At 41.4% G+C, this 27,649-nt stretch overlaps 1 protein-coding gene and 1 long non-coding RNA gene across 3 annotated transcripts; one reads left to right on the top strand and one right to left on the bottom strand.

The window, feature by feature from the left end:
* LOC121719336 (beta-1,4-galactosyltransferase 1-like) lies at positions 1-27,649 on the bottom strand. The gene is made up of 6 exons (XM_042104821.1): positions 27,211-27,649; positions 11,306-11,541; positions 9,382-9,569; positions 1,850-1,972; positions 1,017-1,121; positions 1-239 (listed from the first exon to the last, which is right to left on the bottom strand). Exons 1-6 carry the CDS (start codon positions 27,449-27,451, stop codon positions 110-112), a joined length of 1,023 nt encoding a protein of 340 aa, XP_041960755.1. The 5' UTR covers positions 27,452-27,649; the 3' UTR covers positions 1-109.
* Positions 2,866-4,757, top strand: LOC121719337. Of its 2 annotated transcripts, XR_006034250.1 has the most exons (3): positions 2,866-3,826; positions 3,983-4,351; positions 4,413-4,757. It is a non-coding gene; the product is annotated as an uncharacterized LOC121719337 (long non-coding RNA). The 2 variants fall into 2 exon arrangements; XR_006034249.1 differs by having other exon boundaries at positions 3,983-4,757.

Raw genomic sequence — 27,649 nt, 5'->3', positions numbered from 1 at the left:
TTTTGGAAAAGAGCTCTTTATTTGTACCACCCCATAAGTTGTCTCGAGACATTACGACAAACTGATAGAGGTGGCTTATTGCAGCAGCATCATGCTGTTTGACAAAAGTTCATGGGCTGCCGATGTCCACTGTGACGTTCGTGTAAAGAGGGTTCTTCTCGACACTAATGACACGGTACTGCAGGGAACTGAGACCGTCGCTGTTGATGGTTTGTCCAGTGAGTCTTAAGTTGTCGAACCTGCACCAGAAGAAATGGCAATACATCAGGGAATGGTGTGTGTGTGTGTGTGTATGTGTGTGTGTGTCAACCAGCCACCACCCTCACCATTTACATTACATACTGTGTGTAGGGTACCAAGTGCCACTTCCACCACTCGCATTACCTACTGTGTATAAGTTGTAAGTGCCAGAGGTAATTATTTCCAATTAATTAGTAGTTTTATGTTTATTATATTTATATCTAAATGTATCAGCAGACACTTTTTCTCCCAACACATTGTACATTATCTTTTAACCAAGAAACATGGTTAAAGATGTAGCTCACCCCTGCCTTCAGTATTTCCAGAGAAACTCTACACAGGGTTTTATTTTTGTTTATTTCCAGTTTTCAGAATCTGGGCTGCCTACAGAGAAGCTGTTTTTACAGTGTACCCACAGAATGGGCAGCTAGTAGGTTGTGAGATGACTGCTGAATGTGACCAACAATATTATGGGCGTGAAGTTGCGTAGAATCGCTGACTGTACCTTTAATTCAGACTGCTTGTCATTCTTACTCAAGAACATTTACAATTTAAAATGTACTTGCATATTGGGCTGCATAGGTGCCACTCGTATTAATCATAAGTTGTTTTTATTCACATGTGCACAGCACCAAGCCAAAAAGATTGTCTGCTTTGGCTACATAAACATACTGAAGGTGTTACATTGGGCTCTGGTTCATATGTCAACAGATCTTGACTATGTGTGTGTGTGTGTGTGTGTGTGTGTGTGCGTGTCGGGCGACTGCAGGACTTGCCTCTTTGGGTTGGGTTCATTGTGAGCCTCACTATGGTGTTTGATCATACGGCATCTCCCAGTTTGACCATCAGGCCTGGAGATGGACATGCCCCTCATGGAGACCCTAGAGGGATGACAAACATCATAATTTATTCTGTATTTGTGTGTGTGTGTGAGAGAGAAAGAAAGAACAAAAGAAAGAAAGAAAGAGTGAGAGAGAGTGTGTACTTTGTCAGTTTTGTTAGAAATATTATTGATGAATTCAAATAAAGTATTCAAGTGTGTGTGTTGCAGTTGTGATTATCATGAATGTATTGCGTGTGTACATTAAGTCTTGCTGTTAGAGCATGAATGCACACATGTGACTTCATGCTTAGTTCTATTCTGAAGACCTGTTGTACACATCGTCACAATACACAACCCCAGTAGTTGTTTGGGTAGCCGTTGCTTATATTGTGTGTGTGTGTGTTCGTGTTCAGCTCTGTCTTGTCTACCTTTGGGAGACGTCATCATCTTCTCCTCCCCAACCCCAGTAGTTGTTAGGGTAGCCGTTGCTTGTATTGTGTGGCTGTGTGTGTGTGTGTGTGTGTGTTCGTGTTCAGCTCTGTCTTGTCTACCTTTTAGAGACGTCATCATCTTCTCCCCAACTCCAGTAGTTGTTAGGGTAGCCGTTGCTTGTATTGTGTGTGTGTGTGTGTGTGTGTGTGTTCGTGTTCAGCTCTGTCTTGTCTACCTTTGGGAGACGTCATCATCTTCTCCTCCAGTAGTTGTTAGGGTAGCCGTTGCTTGTATTGTGTGGCTGTGTGTGTGTGTGTGTGTGTGTGTGTTTGTGTTCAGCTCTGTCTTGTCTACCTTTGGGAGACGTCATCATCTTCTCCTCCCCAACCCCAGTAGTTGTTGGGGTAGCCGTTGATCTTCGTGAACTGCTCCAAGCTCAGCGCCGTCACACCACCGAAGATCTGCATGTATGGCAGCCTTGCAAGAGCAAATTCAATAACAACAAATTTAATAGCACATTTTGTATATTGTTTGAAATGTTTTTATAACATTACCCTTGTTAGTGAAGCGGTTAAGCTCAAATTTGCAATTGAAGAGTTCAGATGCAAAAAAAGTTAAGTCCATAAATGTGCAAAATCTGCATGTTTTTTGTCAATTCCAGATAATTTCTATCAAATTTCCATTTGGTTGTTTGGTTGTATATATATATATATATATATATACCATAATATTCACACTATTATTGTTCAAAAAAATAATGTAGATGTGATTGGAGTGTGGGCACTCTGAAAAAAATTGTACCGTAAAACTTCAAATAATAGCGTGGCTACAGGTTTGGGTTAAAGGCCGGTCTCCAGTAGAGGCCTGGTCTGTTTTTTAGCTTCGGGTTGTATTTAATCGTCTAAAAAAAAAAAGGCCAATTCACACCAAAGATGTGCAATGACACGAAACCGTTGCAGAAAGGAGTTGCAGCGGTGTGAATTAGATGTTGCACGTCGTTACAAGCAATCGCAAAGCATTCACCATGTCTGGTCACAGTTGCAAGGTTTTAGAATGTTGCATCAAGTTGCTGGTTAATAGAATGTTGCAGCTCATCTCGTTACGAATCTTTGGTGTGATTTGGGCTTAAGCATGGTGCAGTCTATGCAGGGGCAGTTCTAGGGGCGGGGCCACAGGGGCCCGGGCCCCATCTGAAATCTCATTGGCCCCTGACTGGCCCCTGTACCGTCAATCATCAATAAGTGTCAAACTTGTTGAGAACGACGATCAGAGATGCAATTCCATTCCCAAACAACTGGTGGCAGTAATGCACCTATGAACCTTGAAAGCTAAAGCAAACAGTGAACTGTAAAAGAAACAATACATTTGGCCAGAGCCATAGAGAGAAAGAGTTGCAACACTCCCATTGGACTCCGTTGTACGCTTTTTGCCGCCTACTTGCGGGGTATGCAGCCTCGCGTAGTTCCAAAAAGCCATTCTATGGCGTTGGACATCATTCACTTCCATTGCTGACTGTCGAGTAACTTCTGAGGTAAGTTGATTAAATAGCTACCTGTTTTGAATTGTCAACTGTCTATATTGTATCATAGGCCCTTTATGATGCATATACTGATCTTTTGTTGTATGTACACAGCGTAATTATATATATTTTTTTTTTATCTTGGTAGACGACCGATTGCCGGCTAGTTTGTTAGCTTGACTTGCCTTCTGTGAAGGTAACGTTATATCCAGGGGTAAATTGATTAAATAGCTACCTCTTTTGAACTGTCAACTGTCTATATTTTATCAGAGGCCCTTTATGATGCATATACTGATCTTTATTTGTATGTACACAGCGTAATTATATATATGTTTTATCTTGGTAGACCACCGATTGCCTGCTAGTTTGTTAGCTTGACTTCGCCCTCTGTAAAGGTAACGTTAACGTTATATCCAGGCGTAAATTGATTAAATAGCTACCTCTTTTGAATTGTCAACTCTGTATATTATATAAATAGGCCCTTTATGGTGCATATGCTTATATTTATTTGTATGTGCACAGTGCAATTTATATATATTTTCTTAACTTGGTAGACAACCGATTTTCAGTCATTGCCTGCTACTTAGTTAAGTTATCTCGATTTTGCGAGCTGTGAAGAAGGTATCGCTACACCAAAAATTACGAAGTTCAGTAGTGAATCTCTGACATATTTTATTTAGTAAATTATTGATGTTAGATTACTAGGATCTTTAAGGTTGATTAAGGACGTTTTTTTTTAGGTTGTATCTGCTGAACCTGGCGGTGTTAGCTAGTCAGCTGAGTACTGTGTATCTGATGCTAGTAGAAATAAGGTTTGTTTAATTACACCCTTGAAATGGCTGTTGGATTGCATGTAGGAATACAAATTATTACACACAAAAAAATATCATAAGCCATAATGAGCTTTAAAATGTTTATTACTCAGACAGTAGTGTGACTAATTTGTTCCCCAAACACTGCTGCTGCAGGCGGCTGCTGCTGGAGGCGATGACTGCTTGAGCTGGCTGGTGTTGGAGAAGGATGGTGATGGCGGCTGCTGCTGGTAATGGTGGCTGTTGCTGCTGGTGGCGGCTGCTGGTAATGGTGGTGGCTGCTGCTGGTAGCTGCTACTGCTGGTGGCGGCTACTGCGGCTGCTGCTGGTGGCGGCTGCTGGTAATGGTGGCTGGTGCTGGCCATGGCTGCTGGTGGTGTCTGTCCATTGTTGAATCTATTGTCGCCCTATTTCACTTTATCTGCTTTTTAGTGTCCAGGACACAGATGAAGAGGATGTTAATATGCTTTGTCGAGAGGAACTGCCCTGCAGTGACTGGCCATAGTGTATAGTGGAACTCCACAGGTGTGAGTCTGATGTATGCAAGAGAAAGTATTTTCTAGGCAGTTTGTGCCCGTCTCAACAGATCTTGCTGGACCACCAGTATCGTTGTTGTGGCCACTGTACGTATGTTTGTTGATATTATTCATGCTTGTTCCTTGTTCCCATTTTTTTTTGTTCCACACTGTTCATTTTTATCTTATGCCAGGTACTTTTATTATGAATGTTGTCCTTCCTTTCAGCCCTGATGCACTCTGAAGCCTGATTTGTGGAGGATTTTTTTTAAATGTATAAATCACTTATAATATTCCTCCCTGTTCCTTCACTTTGTTCTTGTTTTTCCAGTTAGATACACACATTTACACACACACACACACACATCTTGTTGTCTCACTCAGTATTTTTTATTAAACAATATTTGATTCATTCATCCAAGCTTAATGAGTTGTTATTCTTTAATATATTTGATTCTTTGTACATTGCTTAGTATTAAAATGATCATGGTTGTGTGGTCAACTCCTGCCTCATCAGAAGAAGTGGGTGTAAATGCTGAATGGACTGTTCTTTCTCAAAAAAGCAAAAAGGTACAACGGAGTCCAATGGGAGTGTCGCCTGTCACTGTTCTCTATCACTCTCTCTGCAGCTAACATTACTCTTACTCTGTGCATTAACCCAGAGCCGTAGAGAAAAATCATAGCTCTGCACTTACCTATAGACCCAAACATATAAGCATAATGCTTTTGATAATATGTGAATGGCTTAATAATAATAATATTAATTGAATTGAATGGCTTAATAATAATAATAATAATAACTGGTTTTACAGTTGCCAGACGACATGCTGAATACAAGCATGGATTTTGTGAAACACGCATTTGTGTTTCACCTACAGACTGGGATGGCGCAGGAGCTGGTGACTTCAACCCACAGTCTTCAGAACCACCAGTCACCAAGCATAGCTGGTCCTAATGGTATGATGCTATTTCCTATTGCCACTACAGTGAGCATATTTTGTCATTCATTTTAGAAACGCCAGGTTGACAGTGGGTTATGCAAGTTAATAACAATTAAGTTACTCAAACTTGTTTCATTTTCTTCTCTCCAGACATTTCCCATTCTAGAGCAGATGGTTCTGTGCAACCTCTCCTAAACTGGTATTCCGCAAGATGCAGCACGGAAATAGGAAGAGGCCACTCAATGACTTCTGATACAAAGACTTCAAATGGTAGGAATATTCCATCTTTAGTGTTTTGCTACCCCTTCCGTAATTTTCGCTTTCAAATGACCTATCGTCAGTCTTCAAATCAGAATCAGGCTTTTCTAACTGGAAGCAAGACGCTGGCTTCAAAGACCATTCCAAACAAGACCATTGTAAAAATAGTTGTTGAAAAAATTGTGTAAATATGATGTAGTTGTTGCTCACATGCTGTGTGTGTGTGTGTGTGTGTGTGTGTGTTTGTTTTAATGTACGCAAACTGGCAGTGAAAGTGGTTTCTCTTATCAACAAAAGGGGAAACAGTTAAAGTAAAACTTGTTTAATTGAACGAAAAATGTGTGTATGATGATGTATGATTTGTGTTTAAAATTGCAATGTATTTCCACTGAAGTGTCTATTATATTTTAGTTTTATATTGTGTTTTCAATGCACATTATAAATAAATGGGAAAATTGTTAAGAATTGTATTGGCTTTTTTGTTTTTTAGCATTTAGCATTCAAGTATTTGAACAAGGTAAGACTGGTGAAATGTGTGCACCTTACTGCTGTGGTGTAGTCTAGTTAGCTGTAGTGGGTATACTGTGATGAACCCCAAATATTAATACCTATCCTTGTCTGTTTTAAGTGGGTATACTGAGATGGTGATGCTTTTTAAGTGGGTATACCAGAGACTTTCTAATGAGGAGACACAGCACTCAAAAAATCCTCCATAGAAATGCATGGGGCTAGTTTGTAACGCCAATGGCGTTGTCTACACATATCCCAACCCTTCCTCGGCAAAACGTCAACATGTGAATACATTGAGCCAATCATGTGGTGTGATGTGAATACATTGAGCCAATCATATGGTGTGTTGTGAAGATATCGTGCCAATCATGTGTTGTGAACTTGCCGCTGGAGCAAGATTGGTGTCGTGAAGCCTTGCGCACGCATATTTCTGCCGAATAGGATGCCCGATGAGTGACCAAAAAGCGTTGCAATATGGCCGTCGAGTGGAGGGACTTGCCTAAAAGGACTTTGGGTATACCGCGTATAGTCCTGCATATCACGTAGACAACGTGCCTCTGCCTTACTGAACAAGAGATTTTCTGTGTATGGATGTTGACCGGTTCTTGGCCCCTCAGTGTATGATGTGGCCCCTTTATGGCCCCTGTCAGAAAAATCCTAGAACCGCCACTGAGTCTATGCACGTTATGAGATGGCATTAAAAGACTGCGTTGGGGAAAAGCTAGAGTTCCAAATTGTATAACTTTTTTCAATATGAACTATGCCCATACAGTATGTCCGACTTCGTCATCGTTCAATTCATCCCTTGTGTTTAAAATGTGCAGATAGGCCGATGGTAGCCTAAGCTTGTTTTTATGCTAGCAACAAAACAAAATGGTTCGCGAACATTATTCTTTATTCTAAATGCGTACTGCCATGGCAATAACGAGAAAGAAGTCAGAAAAGGATTTTACCTTAGGTTAATGATGTAAAGTCAAGTGCGCTTCTATGGGTCTGGTGTGTGCAAGCGCAGTTTTTATTGATGAGTCGGAGTGGCAAGTTGCAGTGGAATTTGGCTGCCCAGGGCATTATAAAACTTCACTTTTAGGCCTACTCATACACGGCGCTGAAATTGCATATTTAGCTGTCTAAATTCGAATCATATGGGGGAGAAATCGTCGGACATCCATGATTTTGTTATTCAGCACCCCTGGTCAAAAATGTTTCCACGCGCCTGGAAGTATAGGCTATGATTTGAAATGTAGACGGTTGTCAAATATGGCAAATAAAATACGGGAGAAACGATATGGTTCCTGCTCTCTCATGCTGTTTCATTCATGCGGAAAGGAAGGGAGAATGAAACATACGCACGTTCCACTTTTGCATGAATAATTCCTTAACGGTTTTGGTCGGGGCTGATAATGCAACTGTATTTGACAAAGGACCGATATAGGATATTTGCTAGTGACAAAATATGAGCTTTCAGTGTGATACGATCTCTTTGTAATTAATGATTAAAACATGTTTCATCTGTTCTGGCTATCCCTGCTATTTGGATCTTATTGTAGCCTCTCTCACTTAATGAACAACATCTCAACACTAAATGAATGATCAGTGGCGATTCTAGACATGTTTAACAAGGGTGGCACTAGTGAGGCACTGATTAATTCAAGGGTGGCATGAGGCAAAACATCCAGATAAACAGAAACAGGCTCAAGATGTGAAATTAGCACAAATACATTAGGGAAACCAGATGCAAACACCATACTCATAAATTGAATGACAAACAACCACAAATACCTTACTCTCACATAAAATTTCTTTGTACTTGAATAAAATGTAATACAAACATATTAAAGTTAATTATCAAAGTTGTCTGTCACTGGGCTATGCTGTGCTAAAACAAATTCCATCATGGGGACATTAAAATCATGAAGATATACAAATATACTCCCCCACAATAACTTATATCTATGGCCATCTATTTTTGTAGCTGTTAAAATATTTTGACCTGCTTTTTTGTCTACTTGTTTATTTTCTTTAAAGTTCTCAAGAAACTTGAGATTGGTATGGAGTGTGTTGTGTATGTGAGCAATTTGATCTTCCTGAATCTCAATATTATGATCACAACAAATCTGGGCAAATTATTAATTACATTTTCACGTAGGGTAACTTGTTGCAGGGCAACCACACATAAACAGTCTCAATAAACTTGAGGTTGGTATGAAGGAGTGTATTGTGTACTGTATGTGAGCAAACATTTTTTACGTTGCACATGATGCAACTTCTTGCAGGGCAACCACATAACCGGTTCCATGTCTTCCAATTGGACGATTAAAGGTCTCAAGAAACTTTAGGCTGGTATCAGGACCGCTGCTGGTCATTTGGGTGGCCTAAGCAGAAAAAATAAAGTAGTAGTTTGATGCTGTTTAATTACATAATACTGAGCCTTTTTATTTATTTTAGTGTGGCAGCAATACGTTTCGTATTTTACCTTATTTATAAATGGTGCACTGTCACTTTATCACTGGTTATAAAGACAGGCAAGAAATGGATGAGGACATGATGGGTGCTAGACGTAAAAGCCATTTATTTCATATTGCGTGCACATTTAAATGTTTTTTTTTATGTATTGGGTGTTGGGGGCCTGTGCCCCAGCAAAGCTCTAGGTCTAGAATCGCCCCTGATGCAGGCTGTTTGATTGGCTATTATGGCCCCTTTCTTTTTTCCTTGTTTTTTTATTGGCTGGTAAGTGACAGGCTCGAGTCATGACTAAAGCAGGCACCTGTGAATGATTATCCTTAATTCATCAGAGTCATCAGATAGCCTAGTCATATAGGTAGACATTCAGTGTGTTTGAACTAATTAATTTGATAATATTTTCCATCTTTGCAAAGGAAAAGTTTTGTGTAAAGGGAATTAAAGGCCTGTCTAATATAGACGCCTGTCTCTAATACTAGCCGGTGCAGTTTGGCGATTTGGGAAAATAAAAGCCCTGGCTATTATTTGGAGTTTTACGGTAGATACTACATACATGTGTGGTATAATGAATAATTGGTAATTAGGCCACAATGGTTTAACCTAATCACAACCAGCTAATGTGAGAACCAACCAGCAATGAAGCTCACAGCATTTTAGTGACATATTGCTGAAGTGTCAGCCCTGGTGTGAAGCCCTCCTTGTGTGAAGACTTTGCAGGTAAAGACAAGCAAGTTTAAGGTCTTTTTTATTCATTATTTCTATTTCAGCATAAGATGCTCAATTTAATCCTCTCAGAATAGCCTTGAGCATTCCTGATGGACCCAAACAAACAATAAATGGAGGTACAGCACGTCAAACTGATTCTACCTACCGAAACCCAAACTTGTCGATAGCCACAGAAAGGTGCCTTGGTTGACTGTAGCACTTGTAGAAGTTTCGGTCGTCCATGGGGATGATGTCCACGTCACTGAAGACGAAGCACCCATAGTCATACTGCTTCCGGGCTTCTGCATAGCCCACGTTCATCAGCTTGCCCCGGTTGAATGTCGTTTCTCCATACTGCAATGACACACACACACCCACCCACACACACACAAACATGCATGTTCTCTTATCTCTTGCATAATTATGTCTGTATGTGAAACACAATTCACAGCAAATCACTCTTTTTTTTTCCTCAAAATCAGAGACCTGCACCCCTCAGAGTTGAGTCTACTGCCATAGATAAACATAGTATACTGAAGCCGACAAAAAAAAAAATACGTTTTTGATACTGACAGAAACTAGCCTTGTTGACACCAGACCGCATCTCAATTGAGACTGAGAGTGGGTCTGGAAAGGGTTCATTGACTTAAGACTTCCAGGGGCAAACTCAGTCCACAAACCGAACCAAACTGAGACCACCTCGAGAGATAGTCTCGACATGAAGTCCGCGGCACGGTTCACATTATCTGTGCATTGTGAACACAAATCGCCCTGGGTTCTCTTTCACATTTTTACAATTATATGGAACAGGCTAGTTTTGAATAAAACACAACCTTATTGTGTTCAAATGGTCATTCCAATTGAGCAATCCATTTTTTCTTTTTGAATCACATAATGTAAGCATAATATATACTAAAAATAAAAGAGGGATTGTCACATAATTACTAAACCACATAAAATGAAATTAAACAAACTCATGTTTTTCTTTCAAACACAATGTATTACATTGAACTGACATATTATACCACAGCAATGAATATATCCAACAGAATCATGTAAGATCAATGTGAACCACCGAAGTACTGGCAGCTGGCAGTCAAACTGATATATATATATCTAGGGGGAATCGTTTGCCAAACCCAAACTTCAAAACAGCAGCGTTCAGAACTCGGACCAAAGTACAGTAGCCTTGATGTTGCCGCTCCCTTGTGTTACCGACAAGATCTGCTTTACGAAAAATATTCAAATTAAAAACCCACGCAAGCTACATATTAATTTGAAGACAGTTAAAGAAAAAGTTCGGTGTGATATTGACCTAAAGTGTGTTGAAACATGATACCAAGTGTGACCTTTTGACTGATTGGGGCAGCCTATCAGCAATCACCTTCAGCTTTCCGCCAAGCATGGTCAGATTTAGATAAGAGACGAAACCATGGACGAAACAATGGATGAAGACGCAGCAGGTCCATCCCGGGAATGTGCCAACCCGTGGCCCCACCTCGCCAGACTATTTAAATTTTCTGAACATGTTAATGATCAGTCAATGATGTCAATGATGAGTTCAAGTGTTTCAATTACAAAATATTATTTTATATTTGAAATACGTATTTTAAATACATGTATTAGAAATACTGCCCATCCCTGGCAACAATTAGTAATTAGTCAAAGAGCCATTGCATTCTGTGTAATATAGAGGTTAACAAAGATTGACATTTCTTTTAAAATATAAATTTTGGAGACAAATGGAGTCATACCACAGGTCTATGTCCAGGAATGGATTACTGAATGGGCCTACTGGGCCCAAGAGCTCAGGGGGCCCTGAAGCCCAAGTGTGTGCAGTTGCTTCGTCTCCACCCTTCTCTTTCCACAAAACTCAGCAGAAGTCATCATTTAAAGGGTCATTTTTTAAAAAAGGCGGTTTTGATTTTTAATAATATTTTTGCATGGCAGGAAATGTATTGAAATTCTTGACATCATGACTACGGCCTTGCCCTGAACATGTATAGATCATATAACCATGGGCGTTCAAACATACAGTAGTAAAACATAATAAAAACCAGTCAAACATAATAAAACGTCTAGCTCATTACCTGATTGATGACATAGATGCCATAGTCCAGCTGCTGTCTCTGCAGGATGGGATGGAGGTAGTGGAGCCAGTACTTGAGGTGGAACTCACGGTGTCTGAAGGGGATGATGACGGCTACCTTCTGCCGGGCAATGCAGTCTCTGGGCCACCAGCGACCCCCTTCCACGACCTCAGAGTTGTCTTTCTGCATTATCTCTAATTGTATTGGGTGTGTGAAATTTATGTTCATTGGACCCACTAGCAGAGAAGGAGGGAGAGACAAAAGTTTACTGGGTCAGAGATTGCTTTGAAAGAGAGAGACTAAAACTAATTCATCTCTTACTTTAGTTCCTTTTATACTCATCTCACAGGCTACTCTATCTGTAATGTTTTTGGCACACAAAGGTTGATTTGTTGGTGATGTTTTGTCGTGTTGTGTTGTCCTTCATCGTGTTGTGCATTGTTGCATAGGTTAGTTATTGGCCACTGTGGAAAATTACCTACTTACAGCACAATGAATACAACACCTCTCCTGTGTTTATCTGAAATGGTTGATTTGTTGGTGATGTTTTGTTGTGTTGGCCATTCGGGCTACTGGAAGCACATGTGACACATGTAACAAGACACAAGACAAATGGCCCATCCAACAGCAATATATAGTATGCGGCATGTCATTGGGGTTATGAAGTGGGCACCGCCATTCACCAATGTTTCGTTAAGTTAGGTCCACGACACCTCATGAAGGCTTAACAGTGAAACCAGCGTCCTGGAGACACTCCCCTCCATGCTGCCACCACATTGAAATATCCAATACCCAAAATACTCTGAACCAGCCCAGGCATGGTCAAGGTTGGCTAGGTTGGTCCGTCCCGTTGATGTGGACTGAACCATAGCCATAAAAACCCTGGCCAACCAACCATCAACATAGGCACAGCCCATCACAAACACAAAACAAATTAGCCAGTTAGCTTAGGCCCCATCATAAACACAAAACAAATTAGCCAGTTAGCTTACGCCCCATGTTGCCACCATATTACCACAATAAACTAATACCCTTAAGAGACCGTTCGTTATTTATAAACGGGGTCACCGGAGGGATTTTGAGTGCTTCAATCAAAAGTTGCATGACCCTCCCCTGCCTGCAAGAAATTTTTCAACGACCCTTCAGCAGTCTTTTCAAAAAAGACATGGCCCTCCCCGGCCAATTGTCGATACCTTCCGCCCACGCTATAAAACGCTATGAAAACACATCGACTTAAGCTATTGTTCTAAACTAACCCTCTGCTTTCTGATATTACACATCACACTTTACCAAGATGGTGGCCATTTCAGTAGATTTACTCACTAACATTGTTGTGGAAACACAATAAGCATGGAAACTAAATGCACACTTCCTGCAACTGCATTTGCCTACTTGAAATAAGTTACTCCTCCAGTAAGTATTCATACATGAAATAAAACAATAAAACATTGAGACCATTCAACAAAGCACACTGGGTAATAACAAATTCAACACACGAACTTGTTGCTATGGACTCGTCTCTAGGCTTCCTCAGTCATTGTAAAGCTGCCAAAGCTGAACATTATCCAAAACTCAATTTCTCAGACGAGCGTCAATGCCAACATGTCAACTTTTTCCGGGTTTAGGCCTATATTCCGGGTTATATCCCATATTACTGTAATACTCTCATAACATTAGTCCTGCATTCTGGCCTGTCTCTGTGTTGTCCTGTTGTTACCCCTTGCCCTTCCAGAGAAACATATGCATTCAAATCATCGTTTTGCTTGCTTGAATGTGAACTCAGAGTGATGTTAACCTACAGTAGGCCTATTTAAGTTAACAACGTGGTTGTCGTGAGAGCACGATTCATTGGCGCTTGCAGTGTTCGGCCGTAGGCTATGTCTACGTGCGCACCTGCCAGGCTAAGAGCCAAAAAAATCCCCCTGTATATTCACTCCAAGTTGGCCTACCATAACTTACCAACTCTACACTGTAGACCATAAACTGGCTATTTATATGACCAATGTATTTGTTCAACTTTATGAAGCAGAATTACGCACTGCTACTTGGAACGTAACACATTTTTGTTGGCAGGAGAGAGAATGACAGCGATGAACAAATTGCACTTGTTGCTGGTTACCAATAAATAGGGCCTACTATATATTTTTTTGCAAACAACAACAACAGAGCTGTCTGAGAGACAGCAAAGCTAGAGATGGGCAGGAACAAGGTCAATTGGTAGAAATGCTTGTCAAAACGTTAGGAGCTGGATGTGTGGATGAATGAAGCACAAGTATGCTTTATAAGCATGCACACTGTTTAAAGTTAGACTAGGCTACATGGTAAACTACAAGTAAACCAAAGTTAAATTTAGCTTTTTTAGGGCTGGATAAAGTTGACCAAATGGATATAGGCTGTTAGGCGTGAATAAAGTAGGCTACTTTGTTGCTCCAACCCTTCCAACGTTAATGGGGACGGATGTTGACATTTTCCGTATTTTGCGTGAGAAACCCGGGAAATCTCCCTTATTTTCATTGTTCAATGTTGACAGAGCTATGGAACGAAAGAGAACGTTATATGGTGACAGAAATCAACAATCAAACAAGCCACTTTGATTTTTTGCTGTTTTCATTAATACAAAAGATGGATGACCCCCCCTCCTAGACAAAAAAAAGTTAGGTGACCCTCCCCTCAACAAAGAATAAAAAGACATGACCCTCCCCTATTTTCCTCCGGTGGCCCTGTTTATAAATAACAAACAGTCCCTAACCAAACTAGACATGGTCTAGGTTGGCTAGGTTGGTCCGTCCCGTTGATGCCGACTGAACCATAACCATAACAAACGCTAGCCAACCACCATCAACCCAGGCACAGCCCATCACAAACACAAAACAAATTAGCCAGTTAGCTTATGCCCCATGCTGCCACCATATTACCACAACAAACATCCAAATACCCTTAACCAACCTAGGCATGGTCTAAGTTGGCTAGGTTGGTCCGTCCCGTTGATGCGGACTGAACCCCTACGAAAAAATGAACTGTAAAATTTCACAGTAAAACAATTAAATTTACAGTTCAACTTAAATTTGTTATAGTTCTACCATTGCCTTTACAGTTCGACCATGAATATATCATAACTTGACTATGAACTCTCCCATTACTATGAACGTCATGGTCGCACATCTGATGCGGACTTTAAAGTTTACAGATAATAAGTAAAGATGATGATTGACTGCAATTTGTTTATAGTCAGACTGAGGTTTTCATAATTATGAGGTTTACTATAAAGTTTACAGTTCAACTAAACATTTTCAACTTCAAAAGTAAATCACATTTCTGGGATAATACCAGACTGTATGAAATAAAACATGAATTCCCTCTTTTTATATCCTTCACATTCCTGTGCTACCTCATTCCTGTGCTTCCTAGGCTACTTTTAAGCCTATGCCATGTTTGATGTGGTCATCAAATAGGCTATGTTTACTTACTCAGATGTTAGGCTACTTGTATCGACTAAAGTTTAACAACATGACAGAAAAACAAACGTGATTAAAGAACACAGTGTCATCCATTATCACTTATCATGAACACATTAAAAGCGGTCATGGTTGAACTGTTAAAGATCCATAAGTTGACAGTGTTACTATGAACTATCATAGTGAATTTTACAGTAAAACCATCAAATTACCACAAATAAATTAATGAGAATAGCAGCACTCTTTTTATGGAAGCCTTAGCTATGTAGCTATGACACCATGTGTGCAGGAAGACCATCTTACTCAATTTAGCTCTAATATTCTCAGGGTCCTTGACTCTATATAGTATAATAGCACCTGCCAAGGTTAGAAAGACTTCAGTAAACCTAAAACACCATGGAGGAATATCACAACAGTAGCAAATCAGAAGAGAGAATGTAGGAAAGCTGAACGTAAATGGAGAAACACTAAGCTTCAGATTAACTCATCTTCAAAAAGAGACTCCACATTTATAACTCTTAGTTATGTATAGGGCCAGGCATTCTTCATTAATTGTAACATTATTAACACATTAATAACTCCCGTGCTCTTTTTGCCATTGTTGATAAGTTAACAAATTCCCCAACAGAGCTACCTCAAGATTTCAAGTCAACAAAAAATGACTTTGGTTCTTTTTTTCATCACAAAATTGTGAACCATTCTCAGCTCAGGCATTTTCCCAGCAGCACTTAAAGATGAACTGAACTGAAAGAATCAACATTGATAATGTGTTGATTATGACAATTAAAAATAAATGACACTAAAAAAAATAATTAAAAAAATCAATACGTAGCCTTTTTTAAGCAACACCAAAATTGCGTTTGTTAGTATTAGAACGCTGCCAGTTTCAGTGACGTCACTGGCATGGTAGGACCTGAGAAGTTCTATAGGCAACAGCTGCAGCATATTATGTATACACGAAAATTAGTAATTTTAATGGCATGGGTTACAAATTTGAGCCTGTGAGGGACAGGCCTGTAGTGTCTTGACTACCACTAGATGGGTTTCAGGCTCCAGCTCAACCTTCAGTAGGATCATTTGGGTGAAAATGACTGGGGGCGCTGCCGGAGCATGGACACTGGAATCTATCTGTTGCAAAGCAGTGGCGAAACGTAGGGAAAATGTTCAAGGAAGCCAAAGTGACGGGAAAAATATTTTATTTATGTATGTGTTTATTTCGGGGGTATACATTTTGTGCAATGTACAACATAGATACATTTTGTGCGGCACAACATAGGCTACTGTAGACCTAGCCTACAGGTCATGTGGAAAACTGGACGAGGGGCGCTTGAGACAGCAACACGCACGCTGTCTCTCTGTCTCCCTCCATCCCTCACACACACACACATTGCCTACTGTACATCCTCCACACAACTGCATACTCACTCACCACCACTACATTAGGCCTATGCGAAGGCTACGGTGCATATACAAATAAGCTATATAACACGCATTGTCACGTCAATGTAGGCTAACGCAGTATGGACTACTGGCACTCGTAACAGCAACTCACACGGGCTCTCTCTCTCCCTCCCTTGAAACTGTTACAAACTTCGTTACCCCAAGTTAACCCCAGATACACGGAGGATACACGAGTTTGCCGTTTATTTTAGGCTAACGTTAGTGGAGAGTTTGCAGATTTTTACCTTGTGGATGTTGATATTGCACGAGTCTCTTGGATAGCAGCACTGCGAGTTAAACTCCCTCGCATCAACAATCTGCCCTGAGACGGTGAACAACTGGCTTCAGGGTGAGTAGAAAGGGACATTGGATTCTGTTTACAGACCCGCTGTGGTTTAATTACCAGCTAGTAAAAGCATTATTGTCGATCTGTGATATCGTCGGAGTCATGGTTTATACTCTCTATGGTCGGAGTGCTAGCTTGTGGAGTTTGACATAAGAGTGTTTCCAAGGTGTTTAGCTGCTAGCCCTTTCCTAGGTTGGATCGTATGGTAGCCTATCTAACACTGGACCTCATCTGAGGCTACTTCGAGATATTATTCCAAAGGGGACAGATAGGCTACTGCACTTAAAACTTTAAACGATTGAACGAACCGGACTTTGTAATTGCGACCAGTGACTGCATTGGGTGAACAAAGCCGAAGTTGAAACTTAGACTGTGGGCATAGACTGTGGGCTCGCCCTTCTATGAATGGAAAGACTACAAGCTGCCCCAACGAGTTCGCGATAAAGTAAGCAAGAAAAGGGTTTTTTAAGTCAGGATATGGCAAGTCAATGGCATTTATTCGTCCAAAGTTACAGACCAGTTTCCATAGTGCACATCTTATCAATAGTTTGAATGTCGTGTGTGTTTCTGCTCATTGACAAAATAGCGTTCAGTATGATTCATGCCCAATTAATTTCCCCTGTTAAAGTGTTCGCCTTTGTTTCACTAGTTTGGTTTCATTTTGTATGAGATTTTGTGATGTAGGCTAGCCTATGATAAATGGCTTATGGCCAATATGTAACTCAGCTAGGCCTAATGTTAGTTTCCTCAGCCATGTCAGCTAGCCTCAGACTCATTATCTGCTATGGCTGCTAGTGCTAGTGCAGAGTAGCTTACCATGCCAGTGACGTAGCCGATTGTTGAAATCCAACATGGCGGCGCCCGTGTAACAACAACACCACTTTCAACATACAATTTTATCCCTTTTAATAAATTCAGCCATTTTAATCATTGTACCAATGAGAAGAAATAAAATACATCTGTTATATCACTTTTACTTCAAATTCCAGTTCAGTTCATCTTTAAGACTGCAGTTATAAAACCTCTCCTGTTGTGTTTGCGGTCAAATGTGACCGATTGACAATTCTTTTCTCTCAAAAATATTGTTACCTTATTCTGACTACCATGAGGCGCCATGACTTAATACAGGGCATCGGAACACACAAAATATTTTTTTATTAATTCTCATGACAATTTGAGTGTTTTATTTAACACCCATGTGTATTCCCGGTCTCAAATATGACCGGCCATTAGAAATGAATGGGTGAGAAAATGGTCAGTGTATAAAATTTAATCCAGACACTTATGAATCCACTTATTGAATCCATACGTATTGATTAGATGGACTGTATGTATGCTTCTGTACATTAAAACACCCTCACTCCCCCTCTCTGCTTGTGGAATTGCCCCTCAGCAACAGAGACATGAAACTGCCCCAACTGGTCCTTGACAATTCAAGAACTTCAGTGCATTCTCCTCCAAGCACTATGGGATGTCTGGAGCCCATAATTGTCCCCAAATATGTTGCATGGTTGCACTGCATTGTAAGCCATTTTAAGCTGTTACACACCCCAAAGCTGTTTTGTCATTTAAAATAGTTCTGCATGGACATTGTTGTTCCCACCAGAACTGTACGCTGCTTTCCCAACAACAAGCCTTGGATAACCAGCAATGTCAAGACCCTTCTTAACAGGAAAAAGATGGCGTTCAAAGAGGGGGACATGGCAGAGCTGAGGCGCGTGCAAGGGGAACTCAAATTCAAGCTGAAGGAAGCTGAGGAGGATTACAGAAGGAAGGTGGAACAGAAGCTTCAGGAAAACAACTTGAAGGAGACATGGGACTGCATGAAGGTTATCACTGGCCTGAAGAAGAACAGCAGCTCTGTGGAGGGGGACCTGGACAGGGCGAACCAGTTGAACCACTTCTACAACAGGTTTGACTGCCCTGCTCCAGCTCAAATGGCGGTGGTCTGTCCACCATCCCCCACCCTCACACCCCCTCAATACCAGCGCAACACTCACCTCCATCATCACAGGCTATCGTACCCCCACCATCACTGGATTTTGCACCCCTCCCCCACATGGCGATCACGAACAATGAGGTGACAACGACCTCAGTCAACAGCCATCAGACACACAGATCCCAGATGCACCCCTCCCCCTCCCCTCCCCTCCCCTTACACCCCTCACCATTACAACAGATCAAGTGATAGTCCAACTTAAGAAATTGCGCAGCAATAAGGCAGCTGGGCCTGACAGACTGTGTCCAAGGCTACTCAAGGCTTGTGCTGCTGAACTGGGGGAGCCACTGAAGCACATCTTCAATTTGAGCCTACAGAGGGTCCCCGTTAAAAATTGACACTTCATTCACGATAATGGTGATTCACGCAGCTGGGTGACATGTAAGTACAACTGCAGCCGCTTGGGGGCAGCATAGTCCGCTGTGGCGTTCAACGGTCGAACCGGACGGCAAGGCAAGGGCTGTGATTGGCCGAGTTTTCAGTGTGTTTCTCTGTTTTTAGCAGCCCCTGCAACATGCTAATCCACTGTAGCCTAAGCTTTGTACATAATGTTAAACATAGTTTTGGATTCAGTGGCAAGATTTCTTGATTGTATAGTGCCTGTCTCTCAGTAATGTTTTAAAATGAGAGCTTCGTCAGCTGGCAGTAGGCTACTTTGTCGGTAGTCATGAGAAGTTCGCTTGCTAACAGAACATAAAAATGCTGCCCAGAAACCTTGTGAATAGTTCTGACACTAACGAGGTTGAAATATAGCCTTTGCCTACAGCATCTCCTTAACAGTAATGTTAACAAAATGACAGCATTCATATGACAAAGGAAAACGAATCCGGTCACTCATGACTGTGCCGCAGTCGTGGGGCAGAAGACGCTTGGTGGCCGTCCACAACGTTATAAACTTAACCTAAATAGCCGGCTGCTGTAAGCTACAATCGGATTTTATTGTATACCCCTGTTGTCTCAATGATGATAACATCTCATTTCCGACTATATTTCAAAGTGTGCCTTTCATTTTCATTATTAACATAACATCGTATTTTGACATTTTTGGCGAAGACATGCATTCCGTTAGGGATATTGAACATATTTAACATTCTCTAACCATCGTGATTTCGAATTGGTGCAGTTGTCAGCACAAAAAATCATTTTATTCTTTTGCTCTTTTGCATTGCTCTATGCTGTTCTATGGTGCTTTCTGCCTCTTGGTTGCGCACACATGTTTTTGTGACGTTTCATAGAAATCCATATATAATGAGCGCATAAAACGACTTGTTGACGTTTTGGGACATTAATCTACATGTAGGCTACGTTAAGCTTTAAGGATTGTATGTCCTTAATTTATTTATATAGGCCTATTTAGGCTACTTGCGCAAACCCTGGATACTTTTATTGCCACACAACAATATTGGTGGTATTTGTTACATTAGCTTCAAAAGGCACCGCTTCAGAAAGCTGCACTGCTTGTGAAAGAAGGGGGTGGGGGAGGGGAGCTTGCAGCCAAGTGTCGGAAAAATGCATAGCCTACAACACAGAACTCTCGCATTAGTCACTGACAGTAGATACGCTTCCAGCCTAATGACTTTCACACATTTTGAATGATTTACAGTATGCCTAGACACATTAGCGCTCCACGTGTAGAGACTGTGCAGAATACAATGTGTGAATGATGCTCAATGATTTGCCAATAGCCTATAATAGTCTTCTGCGAGAATGATCGGTTGAAAGCGGAGGTCAAAAACCTCAAACGAGAGCTTCAACAACTCCGAGAGACCAGCCACTTGGAGAGCCACAGAGACATTTTACAGGAGATGAGAGCTGGAATCGGAGAACTTCAGGCGACGCTACGTGAGCAGAGAAGTTATTCGACGCCTGAGAGACCAATCCCCAGGTGCACCTCGACACCAGCTCCAGAAACGTCCTCCTTGCAGATGTCTCCATTGGCCCTCTCCGTCACACTCAACGACAGCATCCAAGTTCCTAGTCAACACGCAGACGTGACCTTGCGTGATGTTGGTCCCGAAGACCACGCTAAGATTCACCAACAGAGCTACGGCCAAGTGGGCAGATACGGATGCCTGCTCTTCAGGTCCATCGTCACAGAGGAACACTATAAAGCCTGGAGCAAAACCACCAACTGGGATGGAGCGAAGGGCAAGCGAGCACTGCCACAAAATGTGAAAAACTTTGTGGTCTCAACACTACAACGAAAGTTCCCTGCTATGGGGAGGAGTGAACTGAAGGACTGCATCAATAAGATCAACGAATTCCTCTGCACAACACGCAGATCTTCCCAGGGATTCAACGTGCTTTAAATTTAGACTGTAGAATGTAGACTGTTCATTATTTCAATAAATAAGTTTTCTCTGAAGCACTTTCCCGACTTCGTCTTTCTATAGGCTAAGCATATCATGGAGATAGAGTAGAAAACTGGATTTAACTAAACAAATGTAACTAAGTAAACTGATTGTTTACTCTACAGTAGGCTATGTTCCCCCTCTCAGGCTGTACAGTAGGCCTATTGAAAGTAGGCTAATGAGCTCAATAGACACGTTAGCGCTTCCATTAGGAAACTTTCGTTGCAGACTTTCACAACTGATTGTTTAGCCTACAGTAGCCTACTGTAGGCCTACTCTACAGTAGCCTAGGCTATAGGTTATGTTCCCCTTCTCAGGCTGTACAGTAGGCCTATTGAAAGTAGACTAATGAGCTTAGACACATTAGCGCTTCCAGCCTAATGACTTTCACACATGAATGATTTACAGTAGACACATTAGCGCTCCACGCAGTGGCGTAACTAGGCCTAGTAGGTGTAGCAAGTGCAGTCGCACCAGGGCCTGTGACCTCCGTCGCTACCCCCGCAATGCAATTGCTGGAAAATTCTATACCGGTCCTTTCTGACTACCTGCGTGCCTTTGACCAGGCCAAGGCTACAGCGCAGACACTCGCAAATAAATGGGGGTTCAGAGTACATTTGAAAATGTTAGAGCACGGAGAGTGAAGCGTCACTTTGACGAACTATCGGAAGATGAACGCTTAACCGATGCAGAGAGATACTTCAAAGTGCAGGTATTTAATGCAACTCTGGACATCATAATCAGTCAGCTCTCCCAAAGATGTGCAAGCATGCGGGAAACTTGTTATGTGGTTGAGTCTTTACGTCCTATGATCCTTCAACTCGCAGGTGATGATGAACTGCTTGAAAAGGCAGTACGTTTGTCAGACCATTATAGCATGGACATTGCACCGACATTCCCAACACAACTCCTCTCATTTAGGTCTTGCTTTAAAGCAGAGATTTCACAGAAGTCATCTATTTTTCAACTTGCCAAAAGGCTGGTGGTAGATTATGACAGTGTAACATCCACATTCGGGGAAGTGTGTACTGCTCTCATGTTGTTTCTACATTGCCTGTGACTGTGGCAACAGCTGAGCGATCTTTTTCCAAATGTTCAACAATTGCTGGTGTACAGGCTATAATCAATTAGCTAAATCATTTGTCCAGCTGTTTAAACATTTTTTCGTGTTACATTCAAACGCAAAAGGTGCTTTGATATCTTTTTTGTTTAAACGTCGGCAAGCAGGCATGCTGCGGTTGCAATGAATGAGGATAATTGTCTGCGGTGTTATTTTTTGCATTTTGAATGACTCGCTCCAGCACGTCTACCTTTTTGCACGGTGCTTTCTTAAAGGAGCTGCACCATCTTACAACAATTGCATCTACATTTTCATATTAGAATGTTTTGTGAAGTGTAAGCTTAAACTACCGAGATCAAATTAAGTTTCCGTGCCCCCGCTGAAAGTCTCTTATGCGCTTATCGTTACACTATCAAATCTATAAGTAACCGTGACAAATAGGGTATAAGATATATAAACTCACGCTATTGTATTATCATATATGTTTGGTAATGGCTCAGCTTTCTCTGATTGTTCTACTGACTTGGAAACTGCATCATGGAAGCAGTAAGTCAAGTCGCATCAAAAATAGTAGTGGCAGAACTCCAAAGTGACACCTTGTGGTTGTTTGTGTCAACTGCAGTTTGTGCCATTTCTGCTGAGAAAATGGGGATCGTGATTCCTGAAGGAACCCGTCCAAACTTAACGGGGACCCACTGTAGATAAAACCTAAACCAAACAACAGAAATGTTGTAACACAAGTGAAAGTCACTTTTGCATGCACACACCAAGCTGTTAACTCACAGCAAAGCATTTGCTAATATTCTAAGCCCCGCAAGATGCCACACTTGGAGCATCTGTTTGGCATGCTGCCGTTCTTGTAATGTTCTAAAATAAGAACGTGCAAATAAATCCATTGTATCTAGACAACACGGTTTTCAACATATCGACTAGATATCATTTGAATTGATAACGTGAAGTTGTTTCCACTTCTGACGTCAAAAACGTATGTGTTATATGGGTATTGGTTATATTACAGCTTAGCAACCAAACTATCGTGTTACTCAGCTTCAGTTAGCTATCTTGCTGAGAACCTGTCAGAGATCTCGACAAACATGCATAGTAAAATGTAGGTTAACATGACAACACAGGTTTTATCCGAATGACACACAGGAAAATTAAATAGCCTTGCCAATGAACTAAATCACACATTCTACTTGCTAGATACACGTTAGCATGCCTAATAACTGTTTAGCGACAAAATAATACTTACAGCATGCGGTTGTGATGACCTTACGGTCGGAACAACCCCTCGTTTCAGTAACAGCAGCTTAGCAAATCCTGCTTAACTGTACAAGGTTTTGAAGACTGCCTTCGGTGAAATGTTTTGCAAATTAATAACGGAGTGTCGAACTTTGCAGGGATCTTCTGGTAGAAAAACATTATCCATGCCCCTCGAACTTTTGAATCCTTGAGAAGACTAAGGAAAGTCTCAGCTTTCTTTGTAGCCTAAGTTTCAGCCTGGAACACTGCATTTACGACCGTGGCTCATTTTCGATATCCTTGAAGAACTGTCTGCTTTATAATTCCTGTGGAAGTAAACGAGCAGGCAGCTAAACTAGTGTTTGTCTCATCTTCGCTCTCCATTCACGTTCCTGGGCTCAGAGCACCAGTGGGCTGGTCTGTATGTAAATTTTGAGGCGTGACAAATGTACAGGCCAGAGCCAAATAAGGTACCACCTGCGAGTTTGCGTAAACTCGCAGCTTCGTTTGGATTCGCCCGTTTTATGGCGGGAGTTTCGAATTGTGAGATTTGCATAGGAAGGAGGTGTCGGTGGGGTTTTGAAGTTCTCTGTATGTCCATTTCACCCACTGAACTATCACTATTCATCTATGACAAAGTAAACTCGGTTTTGCATTCTATGACCCCTTTAAGATTAGATTGTTGCACCTTTTATGTCTGTGTCACTTAAGAAGACGTTTGAAGATAAGAAAGAGGTCGAGTAAGAAAGAGAGGAAATGTGTAGGCAGTGTTGCCAGATTGGCAGAGGTGGAAAAAGTACAAAAATATTGTACTCAAGTAAAAGTACCAATACTTTGATGAAATATTAGGCTACTCAAGTACAAGTTAAAATACCGATCTGAAAATGTACTCAAGTAAAAGTAAAAAGTAGTTAATTTAAAATGTACTTTAAGTAAAAGTTACTTCGTTTTTTTTTAAGGAGGGGGGGGGGGGGTACTAGAACAATCAGTTTTACCTAGCAGCCATAGATATATATGATAAACACTAGATGTCTTATGGCGGAGTCACTAACGGCATCACCGGCGGCTATCTTGTCACAGGCAAGCTTTCTGGTGGGCTCTGTCGTACCTGATGTAAGGTATATCTCTTCTTCTACTAAAGGCAGAACAATGCCCCCAGGCTATAACAATGACACCTTCAGGTCACTACAATGTTATGAGTTAGCGAGCTGACTGTGGCAAGATGGAGCGAGATGCGGACGTTGACCTCCATTGGCCAGCAGAGAGACATCTAGCCTTTATTATACTGTATATATCTATGGCTGCAGCCAGCAGCTAAGGCAGCCATGTTAATGATCCAAGTGTGTAGCGCTGTAGCTGCAGCAACTCGAGCTTGGTAAAACTGATTATTTCCGTTTTTGTTCGTACCGAGAGTTCGGTGACGTTGAGAAATGGTGATCTATGTGAAAAATCACCTGAGTTCTCCTTTAAGTTTGAGCAGTAGTTGATTTTCAAAGTTAGTTGCATTCATCCTTGGTCGCTTTGCAGTGAACAGTAATCCAGCACAACTGAAAAGCCGCTCACAGGCAGCGGAGGAAGGCAGGCCAATGTTGAGTTGCAGAGAGTTTTTTTAATATTTGGAAACGAGCTGAAGGTTCAGCAAATTCAAGGGCATCGGACTGGGGGGAAAAGTGGGAAGTACTAGGACCCCAATGGAGGAAAGGGCCCTTGAAAAGTCGAATACGGGGGGCACAACATTTTCACCAGACATTAGTATTAACTCAGGTAATCCACACATAAAAAATCCAAACAAGTCCATAAGTAGAGTCATATGTAATGAAGTGGAATGACACAGGGAAAAAGTATTGAACACGCTAAGAAAAAGCACTAAGGCAAGGAAAGGGAAGCTGGAGCGCTGGAGGAAGCGGCCCCGGCTGATGTCGCGGAAGTGTCCACGGCTGGCAAGAAGTTCCTAACTCGACGATGTCGATGCTGCCGTCTTCCGAGGATGTCATCCCTAAAGAGCGCGAACTCTCTGAGGACCTCGGAACACGACCACAGCGGCCGGGTTTCCACCGCCAGCTACGGAAGAACTTTCAGAGCGTCAGCTGCCGGTCGAGAGTGTGATGGAGTCATAGCTGCTAGTTTGGGAGCTTGCGGTGCTGAAATATCCAATACCCAAAATATTATATACATCCTGTCAATGATGTCATGCATCCTGTAATTGATGTGTTGAAACGTGTCTGCTGTTACACCACACAGTACATGTGAATTAGTAGACCTGTTCCAAGACATCGAAGACACAACATACATGTCATATGTACATGTAAGTAATTAACTGGTACACTTAATAGGTTTATTCCACTGTATCAAAGAGTAACAAGGTTGTAACAGCACAGCTGTTACATGTACACTGAAGACAATGAGGCTTTGACTGGAGCTAAGAATGGTTTGTATATCAAATCTATCATGACCAGATTTACCCCATCCAGCAGGTGTCAGGTCAGCTCTTTGCCTCTGATGAAAATGTAGGCAAATTGACAATGTTTTGTAAAAGCATTCAGTATTACAATGTAACAACTATATGTAGGTACCCACAAATACATAATGCAAGTACAATGATAGTACCTGATAGTACATGTTGTTACATAGGTTGTACCACTGTACCTAATTAGGTACACTGTAACAGCAACACATTAAAATAAAGTGTTACCGTCAACTCAATAATACTGTATGCGGACTGAACTTAAAACTGTAAGTTATGGTCCTAACTACAGCAGTTAGCCTACTGTGTAAATGTGCCATGCATGAAGTCTAGTCCACTAAATTAAATAATTATCGATACATTATGGTCTTTAGCGTCCAGTAATAATATTTTACAGATTATCTAGATATAATAGCCTACCTGGAAAATAGATAAGTGTTGAAATGTTAGGGACGGTGTTGAATAGAGAATGTTGGTCTTGTTTTAAATAGCACTGCTAGTGTTGCCTGTTACTCATTGCTGTTGTTAAATCAGAGTGTTCAGGGTCCGTTTTCTCTTAAAAGTTATTCACAAAGACTTTCAGACTGATTGAAGTGTTCCCTTAATTTTTTTAGCAGTATATTTTTAAGTTAAAAGGACATATTTTTTTTTGCAGTGGGCTGGGGCTGAGCTCACCAACACAGAGAGATGGGCAGACGATTACTCTTATGCAAACGCAGGTGGCAGGCAAATTTGGCAGGTAATAAGCATATTTGCTTCCTCGTATTTGTGTATTGCACTGTACTCAGGCACACCAGGGAAACTACCTGAACCTATTACCTACCTGAGTCTATTGCCTGTGCTCTCAACCTTTTTATGAGGGATCGGGATTATAACCCCAACATTTTTTTTCCAATCTTTTTCTATCAATTTTATCAATATCAGTCAAATCCTTCTTGGCACACAGGATTAGCATTGGTGAAGAAATTGCGCGCCCTGATTCAAATAATATGCAAAGACAATGAGGACCTATTGAACAAGCATGGTTTAATCACGCACATCTCCACCTTTTCCATGTTTGTGTAATGGCTGTCCACTAGCCTACTGTATTACTGCTACACTGTTAACATGCTATATTAGCACATATGCATAACCCCTCCCTCCCACAGCCTGGATTGAGGCCTTACTTAATACTTCATACTTAATACTTGATCAATGGTTGTAACCCTATTACTTCAACCTATTCTTGCACTGATATTGTTTTTTATATCACTGTCTAAGTAATTTTTTTTATTGGTAAAGTGTCAAGCCCTTACGGCCCTTCCTCAGACTAATGAGGACCTATTACCTGCCTGAGTCTATTGCCTGTGGTGTCGACAGCTGGGAAGGATCAAACTATATCCTGTAACTGAATATCAAACCCTCAAGTCAATCAAGTCCTTCTTGGCACACAGAATTGGAGTTGGTAAAGGCATTGGGGGAATGCATAAACTGGAGCTCCAGGTGTGCTTGTAGTGTGAGAGCGCTGCTCCCTATAAGTCCCTATACAGTTGCCTTTTGTAGACTTACCCAAATGTGGAGGTGTTTCCGGACAAATCTCCAAGTTCTTCTCCGTTGACACGATGGCTCTGTGTATTACTGTTTCTGACGTCGTGCTGCTGTTTCCTGGCACTCTGGTGCTGTTTAAAAATGGCAGAATCGACCAGGTTTCCTCACAGTACAGGATGTAAAGCAGTTGGATAGCCCCGAGGACCATGATCAGGATGCAGACCTTTCCGAAGGTACTTGATGAAAGAGGCACGCCTGCCATACCGAGTTAAATCGTGGAATAAACAAATAAAATACATAAACATGAATGTGGCGCTCTTCTTTGGACTCAGCATGTCCCAGTCACTGTTGACTTTCTCGGCTTCTGCACTTGTAGGAAACAGGTCACATATCCATCGGGCTCTCTCTCTGTGTGTGTGTGTGTGTGTGTGTGTGAGAGAGACAGTGAGATAGATACTGT

This window comes from Alosa sapidissima, chromosome 9 (genome assembly GCF_018492685.1).
Source record: "Alosa sapidissima isolate fAloSap1 chromosome 9, fAloSap1.pri, whole genome shotgun sequence".
NCBI classification, from domain to species: Eukaryota; Metazoa; Chordata; class Actinopteri; order Clupeiformes; family Clupeidae; genus Alosa; species Alosa sapidissima.
Note: the sequence above shows the minus strand (reverse complement) of the source record. Positions and strands in the feature narration are given on the sequence as shown.

Coding starts and splice junctions, on each gene's coding strand:
- LOC121719336 (XM_042104821.1), bottom strand. CDS start 27,451: ATGGCAGGCGTGCCTCTTTCATCAAGTACCTTCGGAAAGGTCTGCATC. Junction 9,570..11,305: donor GCATCTATGTCATCAATCAG/GTAATGAGCTAG, acceptor GTGTCATTGCAG/TATGGAGAAACGACATTCAA. Junction 240..1,016: donor AATGAACCCAACCCAAAGAG/GCAAGTCCTGCA, acceptor CTTCTGGTGCAG/GTTCGACAACTTAAGACTCA.